The 20,955-nt window shown below is 50.6% G+C and overlaps 1 protein-coding gene across 1 annotated transcript in view; it reads right to left on the reverse strand.

Annotated features, from left to right (window-relative positions):
• Nucleotides 1-20,955, reverse strand: part of LOC140429947 (uncharacterized) — a 470,344-nt gene that overhangs the window by 312,856 nt on the left and 136,533 nt on the right. The window contains exons 9-12 of the mRNA XM_072517537.1: nt 20,168-20,262; nt 14,767-14,867; nt 8,677-8,796; nt 4,851-4,959 (exon numbers count right to left, since the gene is read on the reverse strand). Of these exons, the coding sequence (XP_072373638.1) occupies nt 4,851-4,959; nt 8,677-8,796; nt 14,767-14,867; nt 20,168-20,262 (425 nt within the window). The remainder of the gene's footprint in view (nt 1-4,850; nt 4,960-8,676; nt 8,797-14,766; nt 14,868-20,167; nt 20,263-20,955) is intronic.

Genomic DNA, 20,955 nt, shown 5'->3' on the forward strand with positions numbered 1-20,955 from the left:
TAGAACTTTTAAGTCTATTGTGTTTCTCTCTCGCTGTGAGAGATGCCTGCATGCTTGGGTCCGTTCTTTTCATTTTCTCAACCTTTTTAGGTGGATGTATTTTAGTTGCGATGTGTTTTTCTTGTTCTTTTTCATGGTTTCCCCAAATGTTTCCTTTTTGGGGTCTCTTGTTGGGTTGGAGGTTTGGCAGGGGGAAAATAAAAAATAAAATAGCTAAAAAGGTGCGGTTATGATGGGGGTTTCGGGGAATTTTTTGCAATCTTTTTCAGTGTGTGGAGGGGAAGGGCTGAGAGTGCCTGGTACTTCTTATCTCTATCTGTTTGATCTAAATTGCACTACTGTAGGGGATGTCTATGACTTGTATAGAGTGTGTGTTTAAGCAGAGCTGGTTTGGGGAAGTGGTATGGATGGGCCGGGGGGAAGGGGAGCCAGGGAACAATGGGTGAGAGACGTGCTGGCGCCGAAGCGGGGAGCCACCAGGCTAGCTGGGTGGGCTAGTCAACGGAAGCCAGGTGGGGGGGATTCATACAGTTAGACTAGAGCAGGGGTTAGGTGGTAGGATGGTGTTACTAAGGGGGGGGGGGAGTTGATCTGCTGACGAGGATGGAAACTGGACATGGCAACAGTGAGGAGGTCGTGGGTGGAGCCGGCCAGGAGGCGGGCCAGAGGAAGCGCGACACATGGCTGGGGGCTGGCCGAGGAAAGGGGATTGCTGATCGGCCCGGGGGGGGGGGGGGGGGGGGGGGGGGCGAAGTGCCCCCCAACCAGGCTGATCATCTAGAATGTTAGAGGGCTAAATGGGCCAGTGTTCGTGCATCTGCGGGTTCTGAAGGTGGACGTAGTCATGCTGCAGGAGACGCACCTGAAAGTGGCAGACCAGGTTAGGCTAAGGAAGGGCTGGGCTAGTCAGGTCTTTCATTCGGGGCTCGACACTAAGACTAGGGGGGTTGCGATCCTGATTAATAAAAGGGTTCAATTTGAGGTGGAGGGTGCAGTTGCGGACAGGGGCGGCAGATTTGTTATGGTTAGGGGTAAGCTCGAAGGGGTGAGAGTAGTCTTGGTTATTGTGTATGCCCCTAATTGAGACGATGTGGATTTTATCAGGAGGTTGCTGGGGAAGATCCCCGACTTGGACTCACACAAACTGATCATGGGCGGGGACTTTAACACAGTCCTGGACCCGGGCCTGGACCGGTCATCTTCATAAATGGGCAGGTTGCCGGCGATGGCAAAGGAACTGAGAGGGTTCATGGCGCAAATGGGGGAAGCAGATCCGTGGTGATTTAGCCGGCCGACGGCAAGGGAGTTTTCGTACTACTCCCACGTCCATAAGGTGTATTCCCGAATTGATTTCTTTGTCATGAGTAGGGACTTGCTGTCCAGGATGGTGGGGGCAGAATATTCGGCAATTACCATATCGGACCATGCTCTGCACTGGGTAGACGTATGGATTTGTAAGGATAGCTTCCAGTGCCCACAGTGGAGGCTGGAAGCTGGATTGCTGCCGGACGAGGTGGTGTGTGTGAGAGTCTGAGGAGATGCATGCAGAATTACCTGCAGGTAAATGATACCGGCGAAGTCTCAGCAGCGGTGCTCTGGGAGGCGCTGAAGGCAGTGGTGAGAGGGGAGCTGATCTCAATCCGGGCACATAGGGACAGGACGGACAGGGCAGAAACGGACCGACTGGTTCAGGAAATTTTACAGACGGACAGGAGCTACGCGGGGTCCCCGAGGCCAGAGTTACTCAGGAAACGACAGAGGCTGCAGGCCGAATTTGGGGTGCTGACTACAGGCAAGGCCGTAGAGCAGCTTAGAAAGGCAAAAGGCGCGATATAGGAGCATGGAGAGAAGGCCAGCAGAATGCTCGCGCAACAACTAAGGGAGAGAGAAGCGGCTAGGGAGATAGGAAGGATAGCGGATGGGGAGGGAAATCTGGTGGGGGACCCGGCAGGGCTGAACAAGGTGTTTAGGGACTTTTATAGTAAGCTGTACACTTCGGAACCCCCCAGGGGACCGGAGGGGATGAGGCGATTCCTGGACGGACTGACCTTCCCAAGAGTGGGTAGGGGGTTGGTAGGCGGACTGGGGGCCCTGGTCGGGATCAAAGAGGTATTGGGGGGCCTGAAGGTCATGCAGTCGGGTAAAGCCCCGGGGCCGGATGGGTATCCGGTGGAGTTTTACAAAAAGTTTGCCGAGATAGTGGGGCCGGTGCTGGTCAGGGTTTTTAACGAGGCAAGAGACCGAGGGTCCTACCCCCGACGATGTCGCAGGCCATTATTTTGCTTATTCTGAAACGGGATAAGGACCCGGAGGTTTGTGGGTCACACAGGCCGATCTCTTTGATCAACGCAGACGCTAAGTTACTGGCCAAGATCTTGGTGACCAGAATTGTGGACTGTGTACCGGACGTAATTGTGGAGGACCAAACCGGGTTTGTAAAGGGGAGGCAGCTGGTGGCCAACCTAAGAAGGCTGCTCAACGTGACTATGATGCCCCCGGAGAGCAGGGAGGCAGAGATAGTGGTAGTTATGGATGCGTAAAAGGCTTTTGATTGGGTCAAGTGGGATTATCTGTGGTAGGTGCTGAGACGGTTTGGGTTCGGGGAGGGGTTCTTTGACTGGGTTAGGCTGTTATATCAGGCCCCAGAGGCTAGTGTAAGGACGAACAGGACTACATCAGATTACTTCAGACTGCACCGCGGGACAAGACAGGGTTGCCCTCTTGCCCCACTGCTGTTCGCACTGGCCTTAGAGGTCCTGGCAATTGCTCTGAGAGCTTCAAGGGGCTGGAAAGGGCTGGTCCGGGGGGGAGTGGAACATAAAGTCTCGTTATACGCGGATGACCTGCTGTTATATGTATCGGACCCAATGGCGGGGATGGACGGTATCATGGAAACCCGGAGAGAATTTGGCCGTTTTCAGGATATAAACTGAACGTGGCTAAGAGCGAGTTGTTTGTAATTCAGGCGAGGGGGCAGGAGAGTAGGCTGAAGGAGTTGCCGTTCAGGCTGGTAGGAGAAAGCTTCAGATACTTGGGGATACAGGTGGCCCGGGACTGGGGCAAGTTGCATAAGCTCAACCTGTCCCAACTGGTGGAACGAGTGAGGGAGGAGGTTCGGAGTTGGGATGCGCTCCCGCTGTCACTAGCGGGGAGGGTGCAGACTGTTAAGATGACGATTCTCCCGAGATTCTTGTTCATATTTCAGTGTCTCCCCGTTTTCATCCCGAGGTCCTTCTTTACGAGGCTGAATAAAATTAGCCTGGGATTTGTCTGGGCGGGGAAGTCCCCGCGGGTGAGGAAGGTGATGCTCGAAAGGAGCAGAGGGGAGGGGAGGTTGGCGTTGCCGAACTTTAGCAACTACTACTGGGCAGCCAACATAGCGATGATAAGGAAATGGATGGTGGGCATGGGGTCGGTCTGGGAGTGGATGGAGACTGCTTCGTGCAGGGGCACCAGTTTGGCAACCCTGGTTACGGTGCCCCTGCTGCTCCCGCCAGCACGGTATTCCACGAGCCCTATAGAGGTGCCGGCTTTGCGGATCTGGGGCCAGTGGAGGAGGCCCATAGGGGAAGTGAGAGCATCGGTGTGGACCCCAATCTGCGGCAATCACCGATTTGCCCCGGGGAACATGGACGGTGGGTATCGACTGTGGCGGAGGGCGGGGATTGTGAGGGTGGGTGATCTGTTCCTGGAAGGGAGCTTTCCGAGCATGAGGGCGTTGGAGGAGAAGTTTGGGCTAGCGGGAGGGAATGACTTTAGACACTTACAGGTGCGGGATTTTGTGCGGAGACTGCTGCTGCCCTTCCCACGGCTCCCGCCAAAGGGGAGGCAGGACAGGGTAGTTTCTAGGGGAGAGACAGGTGAGGGTAGAGTCTCAGCTATTTACAAAGAACTAATGGGAGCAGAGGATACACAGACTGAGGACCTGAAGCTTAAGTTGGAAGAGGTGGTCGGGAGGGAATTGGAGGATGGTATTTGGGCAGAAGCTCTGAGCAGAGTGAACACGACTGCAACATGCGCCAGGCTCAGTCTGATCCAGTTCAAGGTCGTGCACCAGGCCCACATGACGGTGGCCCCGATGAGTAAATTCTCCGGGCTGGAGGACGTGTGTCAGATGCGCCGGAGGGCCGGGCAATCACGTGCACATGTTCTGGTCGTGCCCCAGACTCAGGGGGTTCCGGCAGGGATTCGCGGACATCATGTCCCGGGTTTTGAAAACTGGGGGGGTAATGAGTCCTGAGGTGGCAATTGATGGGGTGTCGGAGGACCCGGGAGTCCAGGAGGAGAAGGAGGCCGACGTCTTGGCCTTGGCTTCCCTGGTAGCCCAGCGATGAATACAGTTGGCATGGAGGGACTCCGAGCCCCCGAAGACCAAAGCATGGCTCTCGGACATGGCGAGCTTTCTCGGTCTAGAGAAAGTTAAGTTCGCCTCGAGAGGTTCACTATCGGGGTTCGCCCGGAGGTGGCAGCCATTCATTGACTTCTTCGCGGAGAATTAATCGTCACAAGGGAGGGGGGGGGGGGCTAGGGTAGTGTAGAGTAGGGGGTTTAGGCAGGTCCTTTCGAGAATGGGGTCGTGGTTTGCACTATGTGTTATTTGCTTTTCCTTTTGTACAGTACTATACAATGTCATTGTTTTATATACCAAAAATACATCAATAAAATTGTTTATTAAAAAAAAAATTGGCAGTCTAAAAGTTTAGACAGCTATTGTACATGAAGAGAAACACCTGATATCAAATTGATAGGCTATTCTGACTTGATGGTCTATCCCAGTATTGTAATAACTTACGATTATATGATTCAATATGATTGGAGAAGAATTGAAATCACATGGCGAATACTCATACCATTTAAGGCAAACCAATTGGATGGCCTGCCCACTTTCAAATACTTTCCCATTGTATAAACACGGACAGTCCTGAGGCTGGATACACTTTCCATGGTGTGAAACAAGACCTGGATACAAACAGTTGTAAATGGAAAACATGAGTCTGTGTGACAAAATATATTTTTCAATGTTTTCCCAAAAGTTACAGTGAAAATCCTCTAGTCGCCACACTCCGGCGCCTGTTCGGGTACACTGAGGGAGAATTCAGAATGTCCAATTCACCCAGCGGACATGGGGAGAACATGGAGACTCCGTACAGACAGTAACACAAGCGGCAATCAAACCGGGGTCCCTGGCAACCACTGTGCTAACATGCTGCTCTGGAGGAGAATGAGAGAGAGAGAGAGAGAGAAATGTTTGTAGAAGTACTAATAACTGTATAGATGTAATCTTGTGTCTTCCTGTTTTTTTTCATTAAATGCATAAATTTAGTTTTTAAATTCTTCACAAGTGGTTTGAAATTCTTTCTCCTAACTTAGGATACCTGAAAGGAGATTCACAAGAATGGTCCCTGGAATGAAGAGCTTGTCATATGAGGAGGGGTTGAGTGGATGTGGAGAGGATACTTCAACTAGTCAGAAAAAATAGAACCCGAGGGTGCAGACTAAAGGGACGATCCTTTAAAACAAAGATGAGGAGGAATTTCTTCAGCCAGAGGGTGGTGAATCTGTGGAACTCTTTGCCGCAGAAGGCTGTGGAGGCCAAATCACTGAGTGTCTTTAAGACAGAGATAGATAGGTTCTTGATTAATAAGGGGATCAGGGGTTATGGGGAGAAGGCAGGAGAATGGGGATGAGAAAATATCAGCCATGATTGAATGGAGGAGCAGACTCGATGGGCCGAGTGGCCTAATTCTGCTCCTATGTCTTATGGTCTTATGGACATCGAGATAGGCACTGTCCTCCAATGGGAGGACAAATCTGGAATAGAGAGAACAATCAGATATTTCTCTCAAAACCTAAACAAGCATCATAGAACATAGAACATAGAACATAGAACATAGAACACAGAACATAACAGTGCAGTACAGGCCCTTCGGCCCTCGATGTTGCGCCGACCTGTGAAACCACTCTCAAGCCCATCTACACTATTCCCTTATCGTCCATATGTCTATCCAATGACCATTTGAATGCCCTTAGTGTTGGCGAGTCCACTACTGTTGCAGGCAGGGCATTCCACGCCCTCACTACTCTCTGAGTAAAGAACCTACCTCTGACATCTGTCCTATATCTATCTCCCCTCAATTTAAAGCTATGTACCCTCGTGCTAGACATCACCATCCGAGTAAAAAGGCTCTCACTGTCCACCCTACCCAATCCTCTGATCATCTTGTATGCCTCAATTAAGTCACCTCTTAACCTTCTTCTCTCTAACGAAAACAGCCTCAAGTCCCTCAGCCTTTCCTCATAAGATCTTCCCTCCATACCAGGCAACATTCTGGTAAATCTCCTCTGTACCCTTTCCAATGCTTCCACGTCCTTCCTATAATGCGGCGACCAGAATTGCACGCAATACTCCAAATGCGGCCGCACCAGAGTTTTGTACAGCTGCAACATGACCTCATGGCTCCGAAACTCAATCCCTCTACCAATAAAAGCTAACACGCCATACGCCTTCTTAACAACCCTCTCCTGGGTGGCAACTTTCATGGATCTATGTACATGGACACCGAGATCTCTCTGCTCATCCACACTGCCAAGAAACAGTATTTCACAGCAGGGAAAGAAACCCTCGGTATAATACTGGCTCTCAAACACTTTAAGATATATGTCTGAAATGGATACAGAGAGATCACAATTTATATCGACCACAATCCTTTAACCTGTGTGGAAAGGGCACCAAATGCCAGGTTTGTACTTCCAGCCGTAACACTTAAATATCATTCACATTTCTGGGACTTTAAATGTGATTGCGGACACCCTATCCAGAACTTTAAAAATTCCAGTTAGAACTGAAAAGATAATATTGACCATTGCTCGGAGATTAAATGTATGTGTTAGACATGCATACATTGAAACACACATAGAAAATAGAAGCAGGAGGCCATTCGGCCCTTCGAGCCTGCTCCGCCATTCATTATGATCCTGGCTGATCATCAAGTTCAATACCCTGATCCCGCCTTCCCCCATATCCCTCGATCCCTTTAGCCCCCAGAGCTGTATCTAATTCCTTCTTGAAATTACACAATGTTTTGGCCTCAACTACTTTCTGTGGGAGTGAATTCCACCGATTCACTGCTCTCTGGGTGAAGAAATTTCTCCTCACCTCAGTCCTAAAAGGTTTCCCCCTTATCCTCAAACTGTGACCCCTAGTTCTGGACTCCCCCACCATCGGGAACATTCTTTCTGAATCTACCCTGTCCAATCCTGTTAGAATTTTGTACGTTTCTATGCGATCCCCTCTCACTCTTCTAAACTCCAGTGAATATAATTCTAACCGATTTAATCTCTCCTCATATGATAGTCCCGTCATCCCAGGAATCAGCCTGGTAAACCTTCGCTGCTCTCCCTCCGTAGCAAGAACATCCTTCCTCAGGTAAGGACACCAAAACTGCCCACACTACTCCAGGTGCGACCTCACCAATGCCCTGTACAATTGCAGTAAAACATCCCTATTCCTGTACTCCAATCCTCGCGCTATGAAGGCCAACATATCACCTACCTTCTTTCCTGCCGGCTGTACCTGCCGCATGTTTGTTGTCAGTCTATTTCAAAGAGTCAGGAACTTTACCGGACTCTCAATCCCCGTCTCCTTCATGAAAGTCTAACCCAATGTATCCTTGAATATTAAACACCCAAACCTCTCTGTTGTAAAGCTATTTTTCTTTAGATAGGTGCCTCAGCAGATAGCCACACTCGCACCCCCGTCCCATGGAGTATCCCGGGGGCCATCGGGCACTCTGAGTGAAGAGGGGGTGATGGGGCCGGTGCCGGTGACTCCCACAGGGGAGGTGCCAGAACATCGCAGCATCTCGGACTCCCACCCTCCTATCCCTGGCACATCTGGTGGGCTTCAGGCAAAACAGGGTGGCACCACGCCACCTGAGACACCCGAGCAGCAAGTGGGCCCATGCTAGCCCAGTCAGCCCAGAAGACACACGCCAATGGGGACTCAGGTCGCAGGGCAGGAATCGCAGCAGGCTGCCGCCACTCCTGATGTACCTGATCCACCTAGACATAGCGTTTGGGCCCGTAAGGCCAGCAAGTTAGACACTAGTTAAGTTGGTACGGGTGCAAAGCACAGTATAGCGATAGGGGATAGGGCATGTATACGCATATATTTGTTCACATTAAACACCTGTTCACACTGTTACAACCTGCCTCGGTGCTCTGTCAGATGGGATAGAGGAATGGACTGACCAAAGAGGGGAGGCGGGGGAATGGGCGGACGTTGCGGGTGGGCAGGGCTCTCCCCCCCCCCCATCCCCCGACTGTCCCCAGCATTGCCATCCCAGAGATTGTATCCTTTGAATATTAAACACCCAAACCTCTCTGTTGTAAAGCTATTATTCTTGTGCTATTGCCACAAAACATATTTGTGACAATGTCAGATTTGTGAGCACATACTCACTTCTTCCAATCACCGTCAATGGTTGGAAAAACGATGGGCTTGTAATCTGTGTGACTTCCCAAGATAAATTCTCAGCTCGTCAGGCTTTTGGCTGGAGAAGAAAAAGTAAAAAAAAAAAATGCACAGCCCTAATTCTGGCTCACATTCACATCCAGTGACACTCCAAGGAACAGAAAAACCCTGAAAAATGATCCTTTATATTTCGATATTCTTACCATCAGGACAAGCACATCCCATGAGACTTGGCCCCTTGCACCGAACCTTGTTCCGGTAATTTTGACATGTGTTAGGGCACAGGCTGACATTGGTCCTGAAGTAGTAGGTAGCATGGCATACTGAGGCAAAAAGAAAAACAAGTACGTCAAAATTTAAACAGCAAAGAGGCACTTCTGGATTCCTTCCACAGGTGGGTAAAGACGAGGGAAGCTCATTCGTCGGAAAAGGTCCTCCTCCTTGAGAAACCTGCAGCCAAATTCACAGCATTCAGCTCGATCCAAAAGACTGTTGCAACATGAATTATTCTTATTAAAGTGCAGTTTAACATCATTCTGAAGTTACCTTTTACAAGTCTATGCTGATATAACTTACAAACCAGCTTTAATAAGAAATAGTCTTCCATCAGACCATAAGACCATAAGACACAGGAGCAGAATTAGGCCACTCGGCCCATCGAGTCTGCTCCACCATTCAATCATGGCTGATATTTTCTCATCCCCATCCTCCTGCCTTCTCCCCATAACCCCTGACCCCCTTATTAATCAGGAACCTATCTATCTCTGTCTTAAAGACACTCAGTGATTTGGCCTCCACAGCCTTCTGCGGCAAAGAGTTCCACAGATTCACCCCCCTCTGGCTGAAGAAATTCCTCCTCATCTCTGTTTTAAAGGATCGTCCCTTTAGTCTGAGATGGTGTCCTCTGCTTCTAGTTTTTCCTACAAGTGGAAACATCCTCTCCACGTCCACTCTATCCAGGCCTCGCAGTATCCTGTAAGTTTCAATAAGATTCCCCCTTCATCCTTCTAAACTCCGAGTACAGATCCAGAGTCCTCAATCATTCCTCATAAGACAAGTTCTTCATTCCAGGGATCATTCTTGTGAACCTCCTCTGGACCCTTTCCAAGGCCAGCACATCCTTCCTTAGATACGGGGCCCAAAATTACTCACAATACTCCAAATGGGGTCTGACCAGAGCCTTATATAGACTCAGAAGTACATCCCTGGTCTTGTATTCTAGCCCTCTCGACATGAATGCTAACATTGCATTTGCCTTCCTAGCTGCCGGCTGAACCTGCATCTTGAGGGAATCATGAACAAGGACTTGCAAGTCCCTTTGTGCTTCTGCTTTCCGAAGCATTTCCCCATTTAGAAAATAATCTGTGCCTCCCATTTCTCCGTCCAAAGTGCATAACCTCACACTTTTCCACATTGTATTCCATCTGCCACTTCTTTTGCCCGCTCTCCTAGCCTGTCCAAGTCCTTCCGCAGCCCGCCTGCTTCCTCAATACGACCTCAAGACCTCCCAATTTACCCTTTTCTGGTCAGAATCACAGGAACAGGATTAGGCCATTTGGGTAGGCCATTGGGCCTGGTCTTTCATTCAGTTACATCACAATTGATCAATATCACAGCTAACGAAAATCTGTCAATCTCAGTCTTGAATATTTTAATTGACCCAGAATTCATCTCCTGTTGGGGCGAGAGTTCCATATTTTCAATATCCTTTACATGAAAAATGTTTCCCATTCCGCTGCAAATGGCTTGGCTCTCACTCTAATACTTAGTCCCTTTACACTGGATGTCCCATCAAAATATGTACCCTATCAAATTGTGTTCATTGCTTAACAATCTCAATTAATTCACCTTTCAACTTTCCACATTCCAGCAATACAAATGAAGTTTACGTAATCTTTTCCCCAATTTAATTCAATATAAAACCTTGGTTAGGCCGCATTTGGAGTATTGCGTGCGGTTCTGGTCACCGCATTATCAGAAGGACGTGGGAGCTTTGGAGAGAGGGCAAAGAAGGTTCACCAGGATGTTGCCTGGTCTCGAGGGTGTTGGCTATGAGGAGAGGTTGAATAAATTAGGATTGTTTTCACTGGAAAGATGGAGGCTGAGGGGAGACCTGATAGAGGTCTACAGAATTATGAGAGGCAGAGACAGGGTGGATAGTCAGAGGCTTTTTCCCAGGGTAGAGGGGTCAATTACAGGGGGCACAGGTTCAAGGTGAGAGGGGGGAGTTTAAGGGAGATGTGCGGGGTAAGTTTTCCACACAGAGAGTGGTGGGTGCCTGGAACGCGCTGCCAGAGGATGTGGTGGAAGCAGCACATTAGCAACATTTAAGAGGCATCTGGATGGGTCCATGAACAGGGAGGAAATAGAGGGATACAGACCGAGTCAGGACAGAAGGTGTTTTTTAGATAGGGCATCATGATCGGTACAGGCTTGGAGGGCCGAAGGGCCTGTTCCAGTGCTGTAGTTTTAATTGTTCTAATAAATGTTGGTAACTCTATGCTGTACCCATCAAAGGCCAGTATATTGTTCCTTGGGTGCAGTGCCCAAAAGTGAACACAGTACTACAGATTGGGTCTGATCGAGTTTCTGAAAATGATTGTGACAGTGGACATGTCCTCTGGCTGGGGATTCAATGGCAACCCCGCTGCGGCCAATTCTGGGACTTCTGTCCATGCAGTTTTCTCACACAGGATAGCTCTTGCCATCACTGATGGAACCCTCACCCTGGGCTTGCAGGATCAGGCTCTATATCGGCCTTTAGTTCTGTATCAGAGTAACACCATTGACTGGTGTCATGTCACATGTTACACAATGACATCATCAGAGTGTTTTGCGGGCTTTTGTGGAGTTCACCATTGTCCCTGTTTGAGCAGCATCATAAACCCCGTGCACTATGTTATACGAACTTGACATGTGCTGCCGATGATTCTTTCTCTTTGCGGTGTTACGACACTCTGAGCAAGTGTGTGATCAATTCCACTCAACACTGGCTTCGGACACACAACACAAGTGAAATAACCACTCATTCTTATAATAATACCAGAATTTTTGGCCCTTGGCTGCCCAATAATTACAGTCACCAGATAAGTTCAAACACAATTACTGCTTATTTATAAAAAGAACTATAATGAACGAGCAGCAAATACAACTGGTTGACTGAGCAAGTGAGCTTAAACGGTGCTCGATGTTGTTAGCGGGGGGCTGGCGAGTGCGGTCCCGGTGATACAGCAAATCATTCAGGGCAAGAAGCCTGTGAGGCCTTGTTAAGTGGACCAATTAACGTTGAATAGTGTTGCCGGCCTTGCCACACAGCAATTCCCGTTTGCTACAGCACTTTTTCCGGAGAATCGCGCCCATAGTTTCAAGTCAGCTTTAGGAAGGTAAGCTCAACTTTCTAGCAGTACAAGGACACTAGCAATGATTTTGGGTCGATCCAAAATTAAATGGGATCATGATTAAGATGGAAATGGATACAGGCACTGTAGTATCATTTATATCTGAATCAATATACCGTTAAAAATTAAAGCCGTCTGATGTGGTCTTCAGGACATCTACCGAAGAGGTTGTACCACTGAACGATTTCATCAAGGTGACTGTGGAAGCTAACGAGCAGGAAGTAGAATTGCTTCTTCACAGTGTTCAAGAAAACCTTCCAGCATTGTTTGGGATATCTTAATTACGGAAGGTTAAGCTAAACTAAGCCATCATGAACCAACTTTTTGATTCTATGAACGATCTTCAAATACTTCTGAGAAAGCATGCAAAGTTATTCCAGAAGTCACTTGGATTCATGACTGGGATCGAAGTGAAACTCATGTTAAAGACAGTCAGTGTGCCGACGTGTTTGAAAGCGGGTTCCAGCCCCAATGCTGAAGAATTCTAGAGGTTATTGAAGACAGGAGTCATTGAGCCTGTAGACACCAGCGACTGGGCAACCTCAATTGTCCCAGTCTTAAAGAAGAATGTTTCAGTGCGAATATGTGGGGATTTCAAAAAGACTATCAACCCTGTATTATGTGCTGATCAATATGATTGATCAATATGCTGATCAATACTCTTTACCACTTACTGAACATCTTTTTGCAGCATTCTCAGGAGGACACAAATTTAGCAAAAATGATCTCTCCCAAGCCTATCTGCAAATGAACAGACCTATTGAATCTCAACCGTTACTGACCATAGTGGTACAACACCGTGCACAGTCAATTGCATCCCCACAGACCCTGGACTCACAACACAAGTGAATTAAGCAATAATTCTGACAAAAATACCCCAAATCTTTGGCCCTTGGCTCTCCAATAATTACAGTCACCAGGTTTGTCAGTTTAAACGCAATTACTGTTTATTTATAACTGGAACAAATGTGAAATATGCAGTGAATACATTTGCTTAACGTCAAGCTAATCCCTGACTCCCACTTTAACTGTCCCACCCTCTACACATACACTCAAAACAGACAAATACAGAGGGGTGGAAAGGGGTAAAAACAATAAGGATTAAAGTTAAAAGATAAGCCCTTGCTGCAGATAATGAGTTCTTCAGAGCACTTTCTTCACAGTATGAGCCTGATTAAAAGTCTCCAATTTACCCGTAAGAATCTTCCTTGCAGTCAGCAATATCTTACTCACAGCTTTTCCAGGATAGGCCCCTGTCTTCACATCAGCCTGTTCTGCAGGGAGAGTTGGTTCCTACAATGACCTTTTGGTGAGAATTCGCTGGTCATTTCTGGAGAAAATGGAGTCGGAAAACGAGCATTTTTCTCCCTTAGCTGCCAAAAGCTCTTTTGGTCTCTGAACTTTTTCAGTGGGAATAGAACAAACCACCACCTGTTACCGGGCTGTGCACCACCTTTTAGAACAATTCATTGGCCACCAGCCACAGCAACCTATCCGGGTCATCACTGATGTCAGTCTGAAACAGCTCACCCTGGATCATCCTGCCTGAATTAAAGGGGCAGGCTGCTGCTGCTTTGCATTAAAGTCACAGGTCCATTAAATAACCACGGATCAAATATTTTGCAGCAAAAATAAAAGAAAGGGAAAATGAGAGAATAAAATGGGGATAAACAGGAACAACCATGAATAGTAACTCACAAGGGCTTCCTTTTAGGATAAGAAAAAGTTGCTTATTGTCACGAGTAGGCTTCAATGAAGTTACTGTGAAAAGCCCCTAGTCACCAAATTCCGGCACCTGTTCGGGGAGGCTGGTACGGGAATCGAACCGTGCTGCTGGCCTGCCTTGGTCTGCTTTAAAAGCCAGCGATTTAGCCCTGTGCTAAACCATCAGCCCCGGCTCGCTTCTGATGATCTATGGATCAGATCTTGAGTGGGCTATCGGGTGTGCAATGCTAACTGTACAACATTTCTATTACAGGTTCAAACCCCCCCCATAACCCCCTCCTCCCTCTCACTCCTCGCCCCCTCATCCTCCCATTCTCCTTAACCCCAGTTCCCTTTGAATGATCCTCGACCTTGGCCTTCCGTACTCTACCACTGCGTCTAGTTGTGTCCTCAGGATGCCCGTCAGAGGTGGAGGCAGCCTGCTGCTTACCATATTCCGTGGCCTTTCGATGCCCCTGGCCGACATCCTCTGGGGGCTGTGGGGACAGAAGGCCCTGGCCCACTTGCCAGCAACCCATGCCTTGCCGTGCCGCCCTGTTCCTGAGGCACACTCCGAGATGCACGATTGTGGGTGGGTGGGTGGGGGGGGGGGGGGGGGGACCTCGGTGGAGTGGGCGGCCGCAGTTGCCACTCCATAGGATGGCTCCAGGTTGGCAACCTGGGGCGCCCTCCACCCGGTCGATGCCCGTAGGGCCTTAGGATCACCTTGGGAAGGAGGGGCAGTTGGATTGCGCCCCCGCTGTCCCTGCACCATGTGGCTCTGCCATCTCTGGCAGCTCTTCAATGTTTGTTCCATGTTGATGATGCGCGGGTTGGCGCGGTGCTCATTTAGCGCCAGGAAAGGAGGCTGGAGCGACGTGAACTCCTCCAGCACCGTGCTGGCCCCCTGTGGGGGACAGAATTGGGCCTCTCCATGCCCGTTTCGCGCCGTCGTGAAACTCGACGCCGTTCACGATGGCGCGAACACTTTGTCTCCATTTTGGAGAATCCCCCCACCCCCTTAAATTTATGTCCTTTAGTTTCTGACTCAACAGCCAGTGGGAATAGTTTTTTTCAAGTTTTTCTTTCGGAAAGAGAGTCCTGACGGAAAGAGTACAAGTTAAATAGTCAAGATTGTAATTCACAGGATGAGCGTTCTGCTCTCAGTTCTTCCTTATGTTTGGAACTTACCTGGCAAACAGCTCTTCAATACTGGAGATAAATGTTCATCAGCTTCATCCGCCGCACAATGTCTCAGCAACAATACACGTGCTGGACAAATTTCGTTACTCCTGCAACAAATCAAAAGTATTAAAATGTAAGTCACATAATTTTTCTTAAGTTCATTCACGTCCTTAGTGTTATGAATTTCAAATTTGCATGTCGTGGGGAGAGTGATCTTCGGGCAAGTCAGGGTAAGACAGCTTGGCCGTGTGGAATGCATCTCCTGTGCTATGTGGGAAACCAGGAACACTTCCAGTGCTCAAGATGAACATGTGAATAACAAGTGTCCACAGCTGCAGCTACTGGAAATCCATGTATTTGGGCTGGAGCAGCAGCCTAGAGCCACTGTGGAGCATCCGTGAGGCTGCGATATTCGTGGATAGCATGGTTAGAGAGGTTGGCACAATACAGGCTATGTCTCCACAAGCAGAAAGGGAATGGGCGGTGGCCAGGCACAGGAGACGTATGCAGGTAGGGTAGGAGGCCCCTGGGGTCATACCTCTCTCAAACAGAATTGCTGCTTTGGATACTGTTGGCGGCAATGACTTCCATAGAAACATGGAAAATAGAAGCAGACGGAGGCCATTCGGCCCTTTGAACCTGCTCTGCCGCCGTTCATTATGATCACAGCTGATCATCAAGTTCAATACCCTGATCTCACCTTCCCCCCCATATCCCTTTAGCTCCAAGAGATGGTCCCGACCATACGTGCCTCCCAGATCAACCCCTCACGCCTAGCGCCTGTACTGGAGACCTTGGAGGCGAGGGTTCTGGCTATGGATCGGCATGTCCAAGGCCTGGGGCTTTCTGTGCAGGCAGTGTCCAAGGCCCAGGACAGGACTTCCCTCTTACCGGCAGCCATGTGCCAGAGCCAGCTAGACATTGCAGGTGCGCTCCTGAGCATGTGCCAGTCACAGTGGGCCATTGCTGCGAATGTCAGCGGCATTGCCCAGGCGTTGGCCGGCGTGGCGCAGACCCACAGGGAGATGGCACAGTCCCAGACGGAGGTGGTCCACTCCCTGAGCTCCATGGCTGCGAACGTGCAGGTCCTGGTCCCTCCAGGACTGGCAGCGCCAGGTGGCGGGGGTGCCTCAGCGGATAGCCACGCTCGCACCCCCGTCCCATGGAGTATCCCGGGGGCCATCGGGCACTCTGAGTGAAGAGGGGGTGATGGGGCCGGTGCCGGTGACTCCCACAGGGGAGGTGCCAGAACATCGCTGTATCTCGGACTCCCACCCTCCTATCCCTGGCACATCTGGTGGGCTTCAGGCAAAACAGGGTGGCACTACGCCACCTGGGACACCCGAGCAGCAAGTGGGCCCATGCTAGCCCAGTCAGCCCAGAAGACACACGCCAATGGGGACTCAGGTCGCAGGGCAGGAATCGCAGCAGGCTGCCGCCACTCCTGATGTACCTGATCCACCTAGACATAACGTTTGGGCCCGTAAGGCCAGCAAGTTAGACACTAGTTAAGTTGGTACGGGTGCAAGGCACAGTATAGCGATAGGGGATAGGGCATGTATACGTATATATTTGTTCACATTAAACACCTGTTCACACTGTTACAACCTGCCTCGGTGCTCTGTCAGATGGGATAGAGGAATGGACTGACCAAAGAGGGGACCAAAATTGCCCTTAGTGTTGGGTGGGGTTACTGGGTTATGGGGTTAGGGTGGAGGTGTTGACCTTGGGTAGGGTGCTCTTTCCAAGAGCCGGTGCAGACTCGATGGGCCGAATGGCCTCCTTCTGCACTGTAAATTCTATGATAATCTCTCCACAATTTCCTCAGCTATCTCTTTTGGAATCCTGGGGTGTAGTCCATCTCCGCTCCTGGGACAAAGTGCCCGTGCCGTCGTGAACGCCGTCGTGATTCACCACGGCGCGAACAGGGCCCGGGCACGACCTATTCTGGCCTCCACAGGGGGCCAGCATGGCGCTGGAGCGGTTCACGCCGCTCCAGCGTCCTTACGCGGTGCCAAATGGGCGTCGCGCCAACCCGCGAATGCGCGGGGAACTTCTTACGCGCGCCGGCCCCGACCCAACATGGCGCGGGCTTCTGGGGCCGCGCGCGGAAGGAGGTAGGCCCGGGGGGGGAGAGGCCGGCCCGCCGATCGGTGGGCCCCGATCGCGGGCCAGACCCCATCGGAGGCCCCCCCCGCCCCGGTGAAGGAGCCCCCCTCCCCCCCGCCCACAGGCCCCCCCCCCAGCATTCCTGCATAGTTCCCGCCGACAGCAACCAGGGGTGAACGGCGCTGGCGGGACTGTCATTTTTTTCGCCGACCACTTGGCCCATCCGGGCCGGAGAATCGCCTCTCGCCGTTCGCGGCGATTCGCCGAGTGGCTCAGCGTGATTCTCGCGGCGCTGGTTTCGGGGGTGGGGGGGGGGGAATCGCGTGCGGATGTCGGGGCGATGTGGTGCGACTCGCGGCGCCCCGGCGATTCTCCCACCCGGCGTGGGGGGGGGGGGTGAATACTGCCCCCACCGGTTGCCAAATTCTCCGGCACCGGATATTCAGCGGGGGCGGGAATCGCGCCGCGCGGTTGGCGGCCCCTCCCCCCCGACGATTCTCCGCCCCTCGATGGGCCGAAGACCCGCCGCTGTCAACCCACGCCAGCCGGCGTGGATTGAACCACCTTTGGGATGGCGGGACACGGCAGCGCGGGCGGGCTCCGGGGTCCTGGGGTTGGCGCGGGGTGTTCTGGCCCCGGGGGATGCCCCCACGGTGGCCTGGCCCGCGATTGGGGCCCACCGAACCGCGGGCGGGCTTGTGCTGTGGGGGCACTCTTTTCCTTCCGCCTTCGCCATGGTCTCCACCATGGCGGAGGCAGAAGAGACCCCCTCCACTGCGCATGCGCGGGGATGCCGTGAGCGGCTGCTGACGCTCCCGCGCATGCGCCGCCCGGCAATGTCAAAGGCCTTTCCCGCCAGCTGGCGGGGCGGAAATCAGTCCGGCGCGGGCCTAGCCCCTCAAGGTTAGGGTTCGACCGCTCAAGATGCGGAGGATTCCGCACCTTTGGGGCGGCGCGATGCCCGACTGATTTGACCGTTTTTGGCGCCGGTCGGCGGACATCGCGCCGATTACGGAGAATTTCGCCCCAGAATTAGCAAGTCATGTTGCAGCTGTATAGAACCTTAGTTAGGCCACACTTGGAGTATAGTGTTCAATTCTGGTCGCCACACTACCAGAAGGATGTGGAGGCTTTAGACAGGGTGCAGAAGAGATTTACCAGGATGTTGCCTGGTATGGAGGGCATTAGCTACGAGGAGCGGTTGAATAAACTCGGTTTGTTCTCACTGGAATGAAGGAGGTTGAGGGGCGACCTGATAGAGGTCTACAAAATTATGAGGGGCACAGACAGAGTGGATAGTCAGAGGCTTTTCCCCAGGGTAGAGGGATCAATTACTAGGGGGCATAGGTTTAAGGTGAGAGGGGCAAGGTTTAGAGTAGATGTACGAGGCAAGTTTTTTACGCAGAGGGTAGTGGGTGCCTGGAACTCGCTACCGGAGGTGGTGGTGGAAGCAGGGACGATAGCGACATTTAAGGGGCATCTTGACAAATACATGAATAGGATGGGAATAGAGGGATATGGACCCAGGAAGTGTAGACGATTTTAGTTTAGACGGGCAGCATGGTCGGCACGGGCTTGGAGGGCCGAAGGGCCTGTTCCTGTGCTGTACATTTCTTTGTTCTTTGTTCTTTGTCATTAGCAGTTTGTACAAGATGCTTCTCATATGATTATATTGGATTTAACAAATGGGCAGCACGGTAGCACAGTGGTTAGCACTGTTGCTTCACAGCGCCAGGGTCCCAGGTTCGATTCCCACCCCGGGTCACTGTCTGTGCGGAGTCTGCACGTTCTCCCCGTGTCTGCGTGGGTTTCCTCCGGGTGCTCCGGTTTCCTCCCACAAGTCCCGAAAGACGTGCTGTTAGGGGAATTGGACATTCTGAATTCTCCCTCTGTGTACCCGAACAGGCGCCGGAATGTGGCGACTAGGGGCTTTTCACAGTAACTTCATTGCCGTGTTAATGTAAGACTACTTGTGACAATAAAAGATTATTATTCTCACCCTTTGATAAATTGGGGCACTTTCACTCGAGTCACAAGTTGTTGGTTCTTAACCCACTACAGGGGCGAGATTCTCCGACCCCCCGCCGGTTGCCGAATTCTCCGGCACCGGATATTGGGCGGGGGCGGGAATCGTGCCGCGCCGGTTGCCCCCCCCCCGCCATTCTCCGGCCCGGATGGGCCGAAGTCCCGCCGCTAAAATGCCTGCCCCGCCGGCGTAGATTAAACCACCCATCTTACCGGTGGGACAAGGCGGTGTGGGCGGGCTCCGGGGTCCTGGGGGGGGGGTGCGGTGCGATCTGGCCCCGGGGGGTGCCCCCACGGTGGCCTGGCCCGCGATCGGGGCGCCGGACGAATTTCCGCCCCGCCAGCTTGCGGAAAAGGCCTTTGGTTCGTCCGGCGTGGGCCTTGCCCCTTAAGGTTGGGGCTCGGCCCCCCAAGATGCGGTGCATTCCGCATCTTTGGGGCGGTGCGATGCCCGTCTGATTTGCACCGTTTTGGACGCCAGTCGGCGGACATCGTGCCATTTCCGGAGAATTTCGCCCAGTGTGTCTTTCAGATAAGCTATTAAATCCAGGTCCATTTACGCTCTCAGACCACATCGCAGTACTCGAAGAAAAACAGGGGAGCTCTACTTGTGTCTTAGCAAACATTTCCCCCTTACTACCGTCACTGCTACAGATTATCTGGTTAATTATCTCAGTTGTGTTTGTGGAACTGTGTTGTGCGCGAATGTGGCTGATGTGTTTCTCTACATTACAACAGTGGTGACATTTTAAAAGGAATTAATTGGTTGTGTAGCATTCTGGGATGCCCTGCGGTCGTGAAGGGTGCAATTCTCACCGTAAGTTATGTCATAATACACACCAGTATATCATGGTGCAGACACACACTGATGGACATGCAGTGGGACCAATCAGCATACACAACACCGCAGCCAATCACCAGTGAGAGCACACGCACTATAAAGACAGGGGACTGGAGAGTTCCTGCTCATTCTAGTAGCAGCCAGCTCGGAGCACAGAGCTCACAGCCTGCAACACAGACATTCACCATGTGCTGAGTGCATCACCTGGTTAGGACTAGGCAAGGGTCAACAGTTAAAGCTGGTATTGCATTTACCCACAGTTCAAGTATGTTAATATAGTTAACCTTGTAATAAAATAGAGTTGCACCACTTCCAGTGTTGGTGACCTGTTTGTGATCCACAACACCCAACACATCAAGTTATTTTTAAGTTTACTCTATTAGCTATATACAGTTCATTTGCCATTCCTGATTGAACTGTCATGAAGCTCACCAGCAAACATCGTTCCTGCAGGCTCGTTGCAGAATGTTCAATAGTTTCAAAGGGCAGCTATGATGCCTCCACTTGTCGATGCAATCCTTTGCAAGCTGAAATTAAAAAGTTAGGATTCTGAAATATTAAACTTCTTTGTACAGAGTTAAGCCATGAAATTTTCCAACTCTAAGATCGGAGACGTGGTTCAAATAGCAGATCTGATATGATCTGAATAGACCCTCCAGTTTAATTTCCTAAAATGTCCAAAAGTGTCAACAGTCTAATATTAATGGACCAAATATTCAGAAGAAAATATTCTGTGCGTTTGTCGAAGAAGAAAGATATATTGATATCAGTTTTAAGAATTTCACTTTCCTATTTTGGCTGTCTAATTTGCCATTGCTGTGATAAAAAAGACTTATGGAGTCACTTGGGCACCAAGCATTTCACAGTGGTTCAGTTAAATTGTCTTGAACGAGCTGAGATTTTAACCTTTGTTATCCATCCATGTTTCCTCTCGACATTCTATTCCAACGCACCCCTGCCTGGCCTCCCAGCTTACAGTCTTCTTTACTCATTCACAGGGTCGATCAAGGCCTCACTGGCAAGGCCAGCTTTTATTGCCATCCCTATACAATTGAGTGGTTTGCTTGGCCATTTGAGAGTCAGTCACATTGCAAAAGAGTCCATTATACACCAAATCAGGTGTACTAAAGACTTTCGAGAACCAGCTGGATTTTAATGACAATTCTGTAATTTCAAGGTCACCGTGACTGATACGGGCTTCTTTCTCAATTTATTTAATT

Source organism: Scyliorhinus torazame, chromosome 9, assembly GCF_047496885.1.
Source record: "Scyliorhinus torazame isolate Kashiwa2021f chromosome 9, sScyTor2.1, whole genome shotgun sequence".
Classification (NCBI taxonomy): domain Eukaryota; kingdom Metazoa; phylum Chordata; class Chondrichthyes; order Carcharhiniformes; family Scyliorhinidae; genus Scyliorhinus; species Scyliorhinus torazame.